Source organism: Zymoseptoria tritici, chromosome 8, assembly GCF_000219625.1.
Source record: "Zymoseptoria tritici IPO323 chromosome 8, whole genome shotgun sequence".
Taxonomy (NCBI): Eukaryota; Fungi; Ascomycota; class Dothideomycetes; order Mycosphaerellales; family Mycosphaerellaceae; genus Zymoseptoria; species Zymoseptoria tritici.
The window spans coordinates 687,347-700,188 of NC_018211.1; the positions used below are offsets into that span (position 1 = coordinate 687,347).

The 12,842-nt window shown below is 53.3% G+C and overlaps 5 protein-coding genes across 5 annotated transcripts; 2 read left to right on the forward strand and 3 right to left on the reverse strand.

Annotated features, from left to right (window-relative positions):
* Window positions 1-32: 32 nt before the first annotated feature.
* Window positions 33-1,103, forward strand: MYCGRDRAFT_45687 (uncharacterized protein; the record flags this gene model as incomplete). Its single annotated transcript, XM_003849897.1, has 1 exon — window positions 33-1,103. A coding segment is annotated over one exon (1,071 nt), but the record flags the coding sequence as incomplete, so codon positions are not given.
* A 117-nt stretch (window positions 1,104-1,220) lies between these two features.
* MYCGRDRAFT_87071 (uncharacterized protein) lies at window positions 1,221-3,280 on the reverse strand (the record flags this gene model as incomplete). Its single annotated transcript, XM_003850422.1, has 4 exons — window positions 1,221-1,259; window positions 2,245-2,676; window positions 2,728-2,926; window positions 2,979-3,280. The coding sequence occupies 4 exons, from the start codon at window positions 3,278-3,280 to the stop codon at window positions 1,221-1,223; spliced, it is 972 nt and encodes a 323-aa protein (XP_003850470.1).
* A 921-nt stretch (window positions 3,281-4,201) lies between these two features.
* Window positions 4,202-5,869, reverse strand: MYCGRDRAFT_74522 (uncharacterized protein; the record flags this gene model as incomplete). Its single annotated transcript, XM_003850421.1, has 2 exons — window positions 4,202-5,647; window positions 5,703-5,869. 2 exons carry the CDS (start codon window positions 5,790-5,792, stop codon window positions 4,202-4,204), a joined length of 1,536 nt encoding a protein of 511 aa, XP_003850469.1.
* Window positions 5,870-6,101: 232 nt separating this feature from the next.
* On the forward strand, window positions 6,102-7,932 carry MYCGRDRAFT_74526 (ATP-dependent RNA helicase; the record flags this gene model as incomplete). The annotated part of the gene is made up of 4 exons (XM_003849898.1): window positions 6,102-6,390; window positions 6,446-7,300; window positions 7,353-7,602; window positions 7,662-7,932. 3 exons carry the CDS (start codon window positions 6,102-6,104, stop codon window positions 7,409-7,411), a joined length of 1,203 nt encoding a protein of 400 aa, XP_003849946.1.
* Window positions 7,933-8,437: 505 nt separating this feature from the next.
* On the reverse strand, window positions 8,438-12,317 carry MYCGRDRAFT_110369 (uncharacterized protein; the record flags this gene model as incomplete). The annotated part of the gene is made up of 4 exons (XM_003850420.1): window positions 8,438-9,026; window positions 9,383-9,437; window positions 9,783-11,743; window positions 11,797-12,317. 4 exons carry the CDS (start codon window positions 12,315-12,317, stop codon window positions 8,927-8,929), a joined length of 2,637 nt encoding a protein of 878 aa, XP_003850468.1.
* Window positions 12,318-12,842: the final 525 nt, after the last annotated feature.

Consider the following 12,842-nt stretch of genomic DNA (forward strand, 5'->3'; position numbering starts at 1 on the left):
ACGGTTTCGCCGGATCTGGGAAATCAACCCTCATGAAGTACATATCGAACGCAACGGAAACCAAGCAGATCTTGACTCAATGGGCCGAGCATGGCTCTGTATTCGTTATCGAGACATATTTCTGGAATCCCGGCACATTGCTTCAGAAGTCCGAGCAGGGCTTGCTGCAAGCGATTCTGTACCAGGTTCTAAGCGCTTGCAACGACTTGGTCAGGGTTGCTACGCCTCTGCGATGGAAGCGAAGCCATAGGTATCAACAACAAGAACCATGGTCGCGAGATGAACTATTGGAGGCTTTGATGAGGGTGCTCGAGCATCCGAACAACACTGCCTACTTTTGCGTCTTTGTCGATGGGCTGGACGAGTGCCAGGGCGATAGAACTAAGCTCGTCGAACTTGTCCAACGACTCGCGCAGACTCCTCGTCTGAAGATATGCGCGTCAAGCCGCCCACGGAACGCTTTTCGCGAGCTCTCCGTCGAGTGCTTGGGCTCGTCACTCTCTATTCAAGACTTCACCGGAGAAGATATCCGCCGCTTCGTGCTCGATGAACTGGGAAAGGCGATTCGCAGCAATCCGCAACATGTGGAGCTCGCAGACGTCATCGTCTCGAAGGCACAAGGAGTCTTCTTGTGGGTATTTCTTGTGGTTCGGTCCCTTCGCGAAGGCTTTGGAGAAGGTGATGGATTCGAGATGATGCACCAGCGGGTCAACGGACTTCCTTCTGAGCTGGAGGAGTATTACAAACGCATATTCGATGGTTCAGGACCCGTGTATCAGAGAGATGCCTGCCGAATCTTGAAGGTGACTGCTGCATTTGCTGCGAAGGGCAGGGCGGCGTCGTTCATCGTATATTGGCTTCTCAAGCAGGGTATAGATGATCAAGATTTCGCATTCCAGCAAGGTGAGAGGGACCTACAATTCCATGATCTGGCCAGCATGATCATGGAAACACAGAACTTTCTCAATGCTCGCTGCAAGGACTTCGTTCGAATGCCGGATCTAAAGTCGAATTCGCCCTTTGACGTCGGCAACTACCTATTGCAGTCTCGAGTGGAATTCTTGCACAAGACTGCTCTCGACTTCTGCAGCACGGGACACTTGAGTGATGTGCTGAATCTTAATGTCCCCACTCACTTCAAATCGCCGATGTTCCTGAGCCATCTATATATCGCTCAGACGCAGATTCAGTCCATGCTGATTGACACGACTTTTCCGGGTTCATGCATGTGCAGCGTCAGAAGCATGAGAATGGCACAACTTTATCTTGATCATAGCCACTCCACAGCGTCGAAGACTGTGGCTGCCATGGAGGATCTGGTGCTACATCATGTCAGAAACTCTGACTGCCATCCGTGTCGGCGGTCCCGAGGAATGTCATATGACGAATACGACCTTGCGGAGCTCTTTCTCGCTTATGGTCTCCGTGATCACATCGACGAGATCATTGCGCTGAGACCAAACATCCAGTTGAGCAACGATAGGGTGGGGACTGCACGTCTTGCTCGGGCGGCACTCGGAATTTCAAGTTGCAGACAATTTCCCATGACCGACATCGACACGGACGTGCTGAAAGCATTGCTGCAACACGAAGCAAGTACAAAGGGCGTTTGGACGGGTTTCGTCCTAAAACTCGCGCTCGAGCAGCGGCTTTCTCACCCCAGCAGGGCAGGCTTCCTCGCTAAAGCAGTTGAGGCCGCCAAGATATTGTTGGCGTACGGCGCGGATACCACACCGAAGGTTCGTCGTAAAGCAGCCGCGCCCAGAGTCTCCCAAAGCGAAGTTTGGCTGGCTGACCTCCACGCCGACGAACCCATCCCTGATCTTTGCTAGGATCCGTCGTCATGAGGGAGCAGCCAGAGAATCTCGACACTTTTGGCGTTTCCCTTGTTACTTGCCTTCTCCGAAGCCTGCGTCGTACGAATCAACGATGAGCTTCCCAGCGTCCACGCAATGTTCAGCATACAAGTTTTGCTCGATTAGCTTGGACTAGTCAGTCCGGACAGGAGAGGGAAGATGCCTTTTGCACGATAGACCGCACAAGTCTTGCTCGGCTGGCAAGGGCTGTGCAGTCGGAGCAGGAGAAGGGAGGTATTGTGATAATGCAGCATCCTGCCGACAGAACTCTGTCTTTGTTCCTGCGCTCGTGCAGCTCCGACCACTACAAACCCCCGACATCCACTCCATTCACGACCGTCGCACTGTTGATACTCTTTGCATTGCCCTCCACTCCCGCCTTGTCCACCGCCTTAGCTTCATCAGCCTTCTGCTTCTCCGCCTTCGCCTGCTTCTCCATTCGTTCACTATGCCGATCATTGAACAAATCAAAATGCTGCCGCATGATGATAGTGTACTTCACAAACTCCTCCATGCAGTCCACGAGCCGTTCGCGATTGCCTGAAGCCATGAGTCGACTGCCACCTTCTGCTTTGACGAACGCTTCCTTGTCCGCGGGATCGACGGCATCAGTGAACTGTGTGTATGCTTTGGGCACGGAGGACTGGTTGGGAATGGCGAACATGCGCATCCAGCGGCCGAGGATACGGAGGGAGTTGACGGTGTTGAAGGATTGTGACCCGCCTGAGACTTGAGCGATGGCGAGTGTGCGGCCTTGAGTTGGGCGAACGGAGCCGGTGCTGAGAGGTATCCAGTCGATTTGGTTCTTGAAGACTGCTGTCTATGATTGAATGTCAGTATGGGAATATAGATGAGGCTAGATGACACTTACGAGATTGCCATGCTGTTCAGGCGAGATCCAGATATGCCCATCACTCCACTTGCTCAACTCGCGAAGCTCCTGCACTTTCTCGTGGTTGTGCTGTACATCATCCTTCATTGGCAATCCTTCGGGATTGTACACTCGCACATCACATCCAAGTCTGAACAGTATTCGTGCGCATTCGTAGGCGAGCAGTCGTGAGTATGAGCTGACGATCGAATCAGCACGGGACCCCAACGTTGATATGACTGGCAACATACCGACTTCGCATACTCCCATAAAGAACCATGACTTTCAATCGATCACCGCCCGTTCTCTCCATGTCTGCTTCAGCCATCTTCAACGCCGTGCTGAGCTCAAGTTTTGACACCCAATCGTTCGCAGCAACATCGTGTGGCAACAAGTACGATCGATATTGATCTCGTATGCTCTGGTCGTCTTTGTCCTCTGGAATCGCAAGTGTCGTCCTTGCGTAGGCTGGATCTGGTGAAAGAGCCACAGTCTTTCGTAATACTTCGGTGTTGTTCAGATCTCCATGGTTGGCGTTCGTTGTTGTTGCCATTGTGGCGTGTGGAGTTTGAGCGAACTCAGATCGTATCGGCGGTCGAAGAGCGAGTCCCGGTCCTATTCGTCTCGATTCGAGAAGAGCGACTCTCTGCAACTTCAAGAAAGAGCTTGGGCGACAAATAAGTCGCAAGCCGTGCATGTAGAGATTGGTGTTGCACTGATGCTTGGATTTCCCGAAAGTGGTGAGTACCGGACTTCAGGACGTGCTTCCTATTCGAAAGTGAGAGCTGCAGAAAAGCGTTGCAAAGGATTAGATGTTATCAATCGCGATGAACAGCATTTCAGATTGTCCAAATTGTCTCAACGACCTTGAGCACTTTCCTGAGACGTGACGTTTTCAGCCAACGGACCAATCAGAGAGGTGGAGTGACGATTCGTTCGGTTCGTTCCGCCGACTCTCCCGATGGCGTGCAGTCGTTCACGATCAATGCCAGAGTGACAAGTGGTATGGGAGGAGCGATCAAGAGCGAGAGCGAACGCCACGGTACTCCTTCACACGTGGAAGTTTGCCAAGGGAGTAGCTTTGGCCATCGTAGCTTCCTATTTAGGCAACTATTGAGCTTGAGCAAGCTGCAACTTCTAGCAGTCCGTGCAGCGTCCTGCGGGCGACGTTGGATCGCCTGCGAATGAAGGACGACAGCAAGTATAATACAGTAGTGTCATCTGCGGCATGCTTGCTCTCGGTCAGGACTCTGTCGACGTCGGCTCTCTTGTAACGACCCGCTTGTTCTCGAGAGCCTCGACGATGCCAGTCGCTCGCCATCCCATGACCATGGTCGACCGAGCCTGGGTAGCTGCAATGTTGCCGACGCACAGCGCCAGATCTCTCCGACAGGAAGACGATTCGCGGATGCCCACAGCGGCGAATTTCTCGCGGCATTGATCACGCTCGCGAGCTCCAAAGCAAAGACCCAGCTCAGAGCAAGCCAGACCTCGCCAGATCATCGTAGACCTTCTTCGGCATGACATTGCCAGAGTAGTCCTCCATTTCGATGACACCTTCGCCATCGTCCCCACCCTTCCTCTCCAGCTCCTTTTGGCGATCTCGCTCCAGCTTCTCCCACAATCGCTCGGCCTCCTCAATCTTCGTGATCTCCCTAAACAGACCCGTATGCTTCGTAATGCCCAGACATTGCAATCCGTGGACATGCCTCGCCTCACTGAAGTGCTTGTCGAATGCACGGCGACCCATGTAAACGAAGTTTCCACAAATCTCACACGGAAATTCGACGCCCAGACCATGCAATTTGTACAGCCAGAACGGAATTGGCTTGCCGTCCCAGGCGAGTGGCAGCTTCAGTGGATTGTACACCTTCTCCTCGCCGTCGTCGTCTTCGTCCTCATCCTCGGCGCGTGCAACTCCGGCCATTTCTGTGTCTTCGGCGAAGAGCGCCGCGAGCTCCTGCTGTCGTTCACGATCGGTCATGCCTGCCTTCCTCTCAACATTCACACGGGTGTCCTCGCGCTCGGTCTGCATCGTGGAGGCCAGTTTGCGGATACGGTGTTCCCTCTCAGCCACCGCGCGCTCCTTCAGTCGGGCGACTGGAGCAGCTGCGTTATTTGCGGCGGCGCCATTCGATTCGCCACCATTTTGACGCGCTTCAGCAGCTTTGATGTGTTTCTTCCCGGTGAGATGGGCTTTGTAGACATTGTCGTTTTTGAACTCTTTCTTGCAGTCGGCGCACCATACGCCCTCGCCAGTGCCCTCCGTGGCTGGACCATTCGATGTTGGCGCTGCTGTCATGGCCTCCCATCCCGGCACCTTGTCCTCTGACCATTCCTTTTCAAACTCTTCATCGAATGTCTGTAGCAGCTTCTCGATGTCCTCAAGGGGCTTAGTCCGCCGGAGGAAGGACTCGAGATATTGTGCGAGTGATCCAACATAAGAGAAATACTCTTCCGTCATCTTGTGCTGGCGGCTGAGCGTTGATTTTGGCGGTGTGAAGGCATCGAAAGTATCCAGATACTGCAGATATGTTATCCGCCGAACATCCTTCATGCCGGGCAGATTGAGGTATTCATCATGCAGCATCGTGAGGTCAAAGAAGCGTCCGAAAGCCTCCTCTCCAGTGAACATGGACTCAATGTCTCCAGCAAATCCTCCTGGCGGACCTCCATCCTGTGGACGCTTGTATGCCCGCTCGAGATTCTCGACTGGTTCATGCGGATATCGCTCGTGGTATGTCTTGATCTTCTTGACCTCATCGCGGAATGCCTCGAAGGTGTCTCCCGTACTTATCGCCTGGATCTCTTGTGTTCGTGCTTCTTGCTCTTTGTAGATTGATAGCGCGCGCTGCGATTGTGATTGGATTCGGTCGAGGAAAGTCTGAATTTCATGGTCGCGCACGAGTCGGCTACGGATCTGTAAGTTGTGAGCTCTGTCGCGAAACTCACGGTCAGATGCATGATATACTCACGTGTTTGGGATCCTCCAATACCCGATCAGCGACGGCCTGCTCCAAGCGTTCAATGTCCTCATGCAGACCGCGCAGGTCCTCGTACAGCATCGCGGCGTTCACTGGCAGCCCGCAGCTGCTGTTCCTTCGTAGTGCTTCTCAAAGAGATATCGCGCTTGACACTATTCCAAGTGTGATCTCCAGTACGTCCAGGCGAATCTAAAGTTGTTGAAAGCGAGTGGTGTGGTCTGGCGCAAAGATGGTCGAAGAGTTCTAAGTTTTGAAGGTTGGCTGAAGCGGAAGCTCGCCCGCCAAACTTTTGCGGAGATCTCGCCGCGCTTCAATCGCAAGACCTCTTCAACTTTCTTCCTTTCTATTTCACCAACATCCTCAATATCACACTCCACGACACCACACATCATGGCGGACGAAGGCATCGATCGCAAGGCGGAGGAGCGCATGGAGTTCTCCACCTCCAAGGAAGTCACCGTGGCACCGACATTCGAGGCGATGCACTTGAAGGAAAACCTGCTGCGCGGAATCTACGCATACGGATATGAGTCTCCCTCTGCCGTGCAGTCGCGAGCGATCGTTCAGATCTGCAAAGGAAGAGACACAATCGCTCAGGCACAGTCGGGTACCGGAAAGACGGCCACCTTTAGCATCTCCACGCTTCAGGTCATCGACACAGCTGTGCGCGAGACACAGGGTAAGCAGAAGTCGTGCTGGCTCTTCTGTGAATCGCATACTGACGACGCGTTCAGCTCTCGTTCTGTCGCCAACCCGTGAACTCGCTACTCAAATCCAGTCTGTCCTCCTTGCACTCGGCGACTACATGAACGTGCAGTGCCATGCATGCATTGGAGGCACAAACGTGGGCGAGGACATCCGCAAGCTGGATTACGGTCAGCACGTCGTTTCAGGAACACCAGGAAGAGTAGCAGACATGATTCGCCGCCGCAATCTCCGCACGCGCAACATCAAGATGCTCATTCTTGACGAGGCCGACGAGCTCCTCAACCGCGGTTTCCGTGAGCAGATCTACGATGTCTACCGATACCTCCCACCAGCCACGCAAGTCGTCGTTGTCTCGGCCACACTCCCATACGATGTCCTGGACATGACCACCAAATTCATGACCGATCCAGTGCGCATTCTCGTTAAGCGTGATGAGCTGACACTGGAAGGCTTGAAGCAATACTTCATCGCAGTCGAGAAGGAAGAGTGGAAATTCGACACCCTTTGCGATCTTTACGACACCCTCACGATCACACAAGCCGTCATTTTCTGCAACACGCGACGCAAGGTGGACTGGCTGACCGACAAGATGCGCGATGCGAACTTCACGGTCTCGAGCATGCACGGCGAGATGCCGCAGAAGGAGCGCGACAGCATTATGGGAGACTTCCGCCAAGGTAACTCCCGTGTGCTGATCAGCACGGACGTGTGGGCTCGTGGGATCGATGTTCAGCAAGTCAGTCTGGTTATCAACTACGACTTGCCTTCGAACAGAGAGAACTACATCCACCGTATCGGAAGATCGGGACGATTTGGGCGCAAGGGTGTGGCGATCAACTTCGTTACGAGCGAAGACGTGAGGATTCTGCGCGATATTGAGTGTAAGTGGGAGCGGTCTTGGTGGTTGTATGACTGGGCTAATGATGATCTCAGTGTACTACTCGACCCAAATCGACGAGATGCCGATGAACGTGGCAGATCTCCTGACTTGAGAGGATCCTTGCAACCGAACTCCATCTCACAGCGATTCCTCCGGCCATGATGTTCGCCTCTATCAGCGAACAGAGAAAAGCGACTCGAGGACTTCAGATTTCATTATTGGCGCTTTCAAGCGGTTTGATCGCTTCTGTTATATGCAGGCGCAAGGCCACAAGGGATGGAAATGGGCAAATGTAATGAATACGTGAGTTCTTGATGCTTGCATTCAAGATTGGCAATTGATGCTGACAATTTCGAACACAGTCAAGAATGCCCAAGACCAGATTCCAGATTGGCTACTGCGATTTCGCTGTCTCAAGCCCACTTTGCCGCGTCCCAAGATCTACTCCGCCAGCAGCTGAACCAGCATGACGCGCCGTCGTCACCAGGAAGCGATCGTCACGAGCAGGTGCGTGATCGATTTGCACCCGTCTTTGCTGACAGCAGCCTTTCGTCCATCGCACCACGCCCTTAGAACTTCTCGCGATGTCTGCGCCTGCACTCTCAGCATATGCAGGTGCTCCAGTGGACACACTTCCGGCTTTCTGCTCCTGATGCCGGAATGCTCGTGAACCTCAGAGTCTCTCACGCTCCAGCAGCCCAGGCAATTGCTGTCTTCAACTCAGTCGACTTCGTCCCGTAGAATCAGACAGCTAATCTGGCAGTCTGGTCGGTCTCATCAACCTCGAGACCAACAAGTCGAGTCCAGTCTTGGTCGGCCATTGTCCCCATGCCACAATGGTAGCACTAGTCATCCATAGCTCGTCTCAATCTCACCCTTCAACCAACCTCCAACCTCCTCAACCCCTCCACAACCCCCTCCACCGCCCCCTCCACCGCAATCTTCTGCTCCGAATCCATCTTCCGCAACACATACCTCGCCACATCCGTACTCTCCCTACTCTCCGGCCTTCCAATCCCCACTCCAATCCGCACCCACTCCACCCCTCCCAAACTCCCCGCACAACTCTTCAATCCATTGTGTCCCCTCGCGCTCAACCCTTGCTTCGTCTTGACGGACACCGCGCCCAACGGTTTCTCCAACTCATCGTGTACAACCACCAGTCTCCCCTCCCCTTCCCCAGACGGGAGAGATCGTTTCCAAGCCGTGAGTGCCGCGCGGACACCTTTTCCTGACTCGTTCATGTAGGCTGTGCTTTGCCATAGGGTCCAGTTCCTCCCTTCTCCACCTCCGGCGAAGCGTGGTTTACTCAGCAATCCACCTCCCCAACTGCGATCTTTTTGGAAGGAAGGATAGCCCAAGTGCGAGGCTAGACGGTAGAGCACGGTGTGTGCGGCGGAGTGGAGAGTGTTGGCGTATTGAGGGCCGGGATTGCCGATGCTGCAGATGAGGAGGGGGCGGGGAGGCATTGGTGGTGTGGAGGATGGAGGAGGACGTGGTTTGGGAAGCTTTTGGAGCTGGGAGGTTGAAGGTTTAGGTTTGGTGATGGAAGATCGGCGGGCTGGGGGCGGAGATGGGTCCGGTTGTGATGCGGGTGCTGTTTCGAGGACTGGGGATTCTTGTTGGTCTACCATGAGCGGCATTTTGGTTGTTGCAGCGGAGTTGCGACTGTAGAATATGTGTAAAGCTCTAGCTTGACGCAAAACACGACTCGAGAAGACGTTGATCTGAAATCGTCATCATTCATTGTTCAAAGGACGGGACATTTTCAGACAGTGACTCAGCGAAAGCGATCGCCTTCATGAGCCTCCCGATCAGGACACCGCATCGAGTTCGTCGACAACACGTTCCAAGACGCAGCATTATGATCTTTTGCTTCCGCTCTTTCAACGAGGCCATTACGTGTACATATATACCAATTGTACATTCAAGCATCAACATTTTCCTTAATAAGCCCGAATCTCGAACGACGTCAGAAAAGCAACTCTCCAACAACGGAAACTCAACTCCCGAAACCCGACCTTCGGAAAATCGACGGAAGCAAAGCACGATTCCTAGCGTCACCAGAAGATCAACCACTCACACTCGCACACCGGAAAGCACTTCCGCACGACGTCGTGAATTGCAGATGACATTAGCTAGCGCGACGAGATAAGACAGCCAATCAAGTAGAGATCACATGTTCCTCAATTCCTGAATCGCGCTGCTGATCTTCCATCGTTAATAACACTACATGCTAGAATTCATACTCGTTAAAAGGCAAAACATCCACCTGTTCCGCCATTCGGCTTTCCTGAGTTCCCAGCGAGACCACCGCGGTGGGACGCGAACACAAAGCAAAACGTGACAACAAGGTCATCTCCCGTCAAGCCATACCCTCAGGCATGCTGTTCAAGAAGCAATGTCCAGGCCTCTTCAACACCAGCTCAATCCATGCAATTCCATCTGTTCATCTTCCTCATTCAATTCACCAATTCACATACCCTCAACCCTCATCTCCGCTCCAAGAATTCCCTCCACAGACCCATGCCCACCAGAATACTTGGACATGGAAAGATCGTCATCCATCATCGACATGCCAATCCCACTATCGTCAATATCCGCATCATGCTGCTGTTGGAGCTTCGACTGACTCTGACTTCGATTCATCGAAGCCTGGTGCTGGGACAAAAAAGGAAGGCCGTTGCTCTGCGCCTGTTGTTGCTGGTGTTGCATGTGGTGCCGTTGCTGGTTTTGCTGTCCGCCTGAGTAACCTTGTCCCGAATTCTGTGTAAAGTATGTTTGACTACCGTCATCGCCCGGAGGAGGTGCGCCGTTTGGGCCCATTGAGCTCATGCGGCTGCCGTTGTGAGAGGGTCCAGTACCGTTGTCGAGCGCTGGCGATTGCTGGTACGCATGCTGCATCGAAAGCGTGGCAGGCGCGGTTGGCTCGAGAAAGCCACCCATCTCTGCCATCCAGAGCGCCATTTCGTCGACGAAGATTTTGAGCACCCACCAGTGACCGTAAGAAAGCCCGCTGAGAATGGTTATGTCTCGGAGCGCGGCAGTACCGACGGCAGATATACAGTGGAGCATGGTCCTGGCTGGAGCTTGTGGGAAACGGCCAGGGAGGGAGGCGATGAACGCTTGCCAGCGGTCGAGGACATTCTCGGTGGAGATTTGTGAGGCGCCAGAACGTGATGATGAAGCAGTCTGGTTTTGTACGAACTGTGCGAAGTTGTTCTGGTCGTTGTCGAAATTGTAGAATGAAGCGTCGTCTTGGTATGCAGGTGCTTGAAGAGGCTCCAGTAGACTTCGCATCTCGGTGGTCATGATCTTGTACACCTCATCATACCCGCAGTCTGGTAGCTCAGCCTCCATGACGCGCTTCGGGTTCACCATGGTCACCCATTCTTGCCACATCTGTTCTCGGTTTTGGTCGATGGTGAGGAGATTTGCAGCTGCGTGAGCCGACTGGTTCACCCTGATAAGGCGATACAGCAGGCCAGCGAAGATTGTTGCTGGGCGAAGCTTCGCTTCTAGAACGTGTCCAGGTTGTTGAGCGAAGGTCTTAGCAATGTGGTTGTGAAGAGTTCCGGAGATGTTCGACAAGATATTGATGACCACAACGGGCGCGGCTTGTAATGTCAATCGGCTGACGAAGCGTACCATTGTCCGGTACATGACCAGATCGCATTGTTCTATCCAAGGCGCGAGATTGGGATGTGTGAATAGTTTCTGTACAGGCACGGTGAGAGTGCCGTGGAACGATGTGTATAGTCGGAAGAACTGCTTCTCCTTGCAGAATCGTATGCTGTCGATGAGGGACGTGCAATGTGTTCGGTAAAGTGCTGCGAGTGCCTCGGCGGTATCGTTGTCGGTTCGTGGTGGCAAGTACGGATGTATTGATGGTAAGTTTACTGGCTCGTTTTCGGAGAAGGCTGGCATGTTGCTGGATGGAAAGCGTAACGTGTGGGTATATGATGCACTTTCGATTGTTCCAGGTTGCATGCCGCGTGCCTCAGGGTATACGAAAGATTGTCCTTTTGATGCAGGACCTCGTGGTGTCGGTGGCCGTTGGGGTTGAATGTCAAAGCTTCCATCATTCTGTGGGAAAGCTGCAGTGTCGGCTTGCAAGCGAGGGATGTTGTTGAAGTCGATTTGCTGTACACTGGCAGACTGAGATCGTTGCCGGTCGTCCATCTGCGAGTATCCCATGCCTTGCCAGGAAGCGGGCATGTTTGGCGGTTCCTCTGCTAGGGCAAGGTCCACATAGTGGTATTTGCTCTCGCCACGTACGCCCAGTCTGCGAGTCTGTATTCCCGGAAAGATGACCCTGACGAGTTTTCCAAATGATGCTGGGTTGAGCGGAACGACTCTTTCGGTCCCGCAGCGAGTGGCATATTGTGAGTACACTCTGTTTCGAGGGACTGAAGTTTTTGCAGGTTTGCATACCGCACGAAGCCTGCAGCATTGTTAGATCGCGATAGGCCAGTTCAACCCTCAGTTCAATCTCACCATAGCATAGCAAAGAGCTGCTTCGTCTTCTCTGCCATTGGTGTCCTCTCCTTCTGTATGACTTCCTGCGCAACTTCACGAAGTGGCCGACCTTCATTCTTGGAGAGCATCTCCCGCAACTCCTTGTCATTCGTCGCTGTCACGGCCGATCCCTTCTTCTTCCTGTCGTCCGACAGATCAGGTAGTACTGATAGCGGTACAGATCCCATCCTCGCAGGTTGAGTGTATGCCATGTCTTGCTGCATATATGGCGAATCCTGCGTAGGGTATTGCATCGGGAACTGCACGCTGTGTGAATGTTGGTGACCCATATGCGCCTGTTGTGGGACCTGCTGGTATTGGGGCATCGGTTGAGGTGCCATGTTGTTGTGGTATTCTAGCAACGCTGCCTCTGGTCCTTGGGACATGTATGCAACGGCTTTCGCGTCATGTTGGGCGGACAGCAGAGCTTCGTTGTGATGCGAAGTCGCGCTCTGTGTTGACGCACGGCTATCCGGCCGTTGGCTGGTTCGTGTGGACATGTGGTGGGTGTAATAGGTATGTTGTGGTGGAGGTCCAGACTGTTATGATGTCGAATCGAGTGTGTTGTTATTGTTCTACGTTCAATCAGCCCACTGCAATCCTCCTCTTTTGCGCACTGACACGTTGAGATGATCTCTCGCGCAGTGTTTGTTGGATCAAGTACCTCTCAAAGTCCAATACATATGAGCCGTGCAAATGTCCGGTGGATCGTCCTGTGCAACTTCGCGGTTCGTTCGACGCACACAGCGACGTCGTTGTCGGCGGGGTGAAGCGTCCAATTCTCGGTCCAGAATCCAAGATGATGATGTAGAAGCTGCAGGTTAGTATCGCTGTCGATAGCGGAGGGGCGGAGGCGTGAGGCGGAGTCGTCGAGGTTTGTCGTCCTTGTCTCGCTCGAGGGATGTTCTTGCCTCGTTGTTTATTTACAGCAAGCAACCGGGACCTAGGAACTACCCGTGAGGAGCATGAAAATCGTGCGGCCTCAGGCATGAATCTTCAATTCTCGATGAGCACTCCTCTCAGCG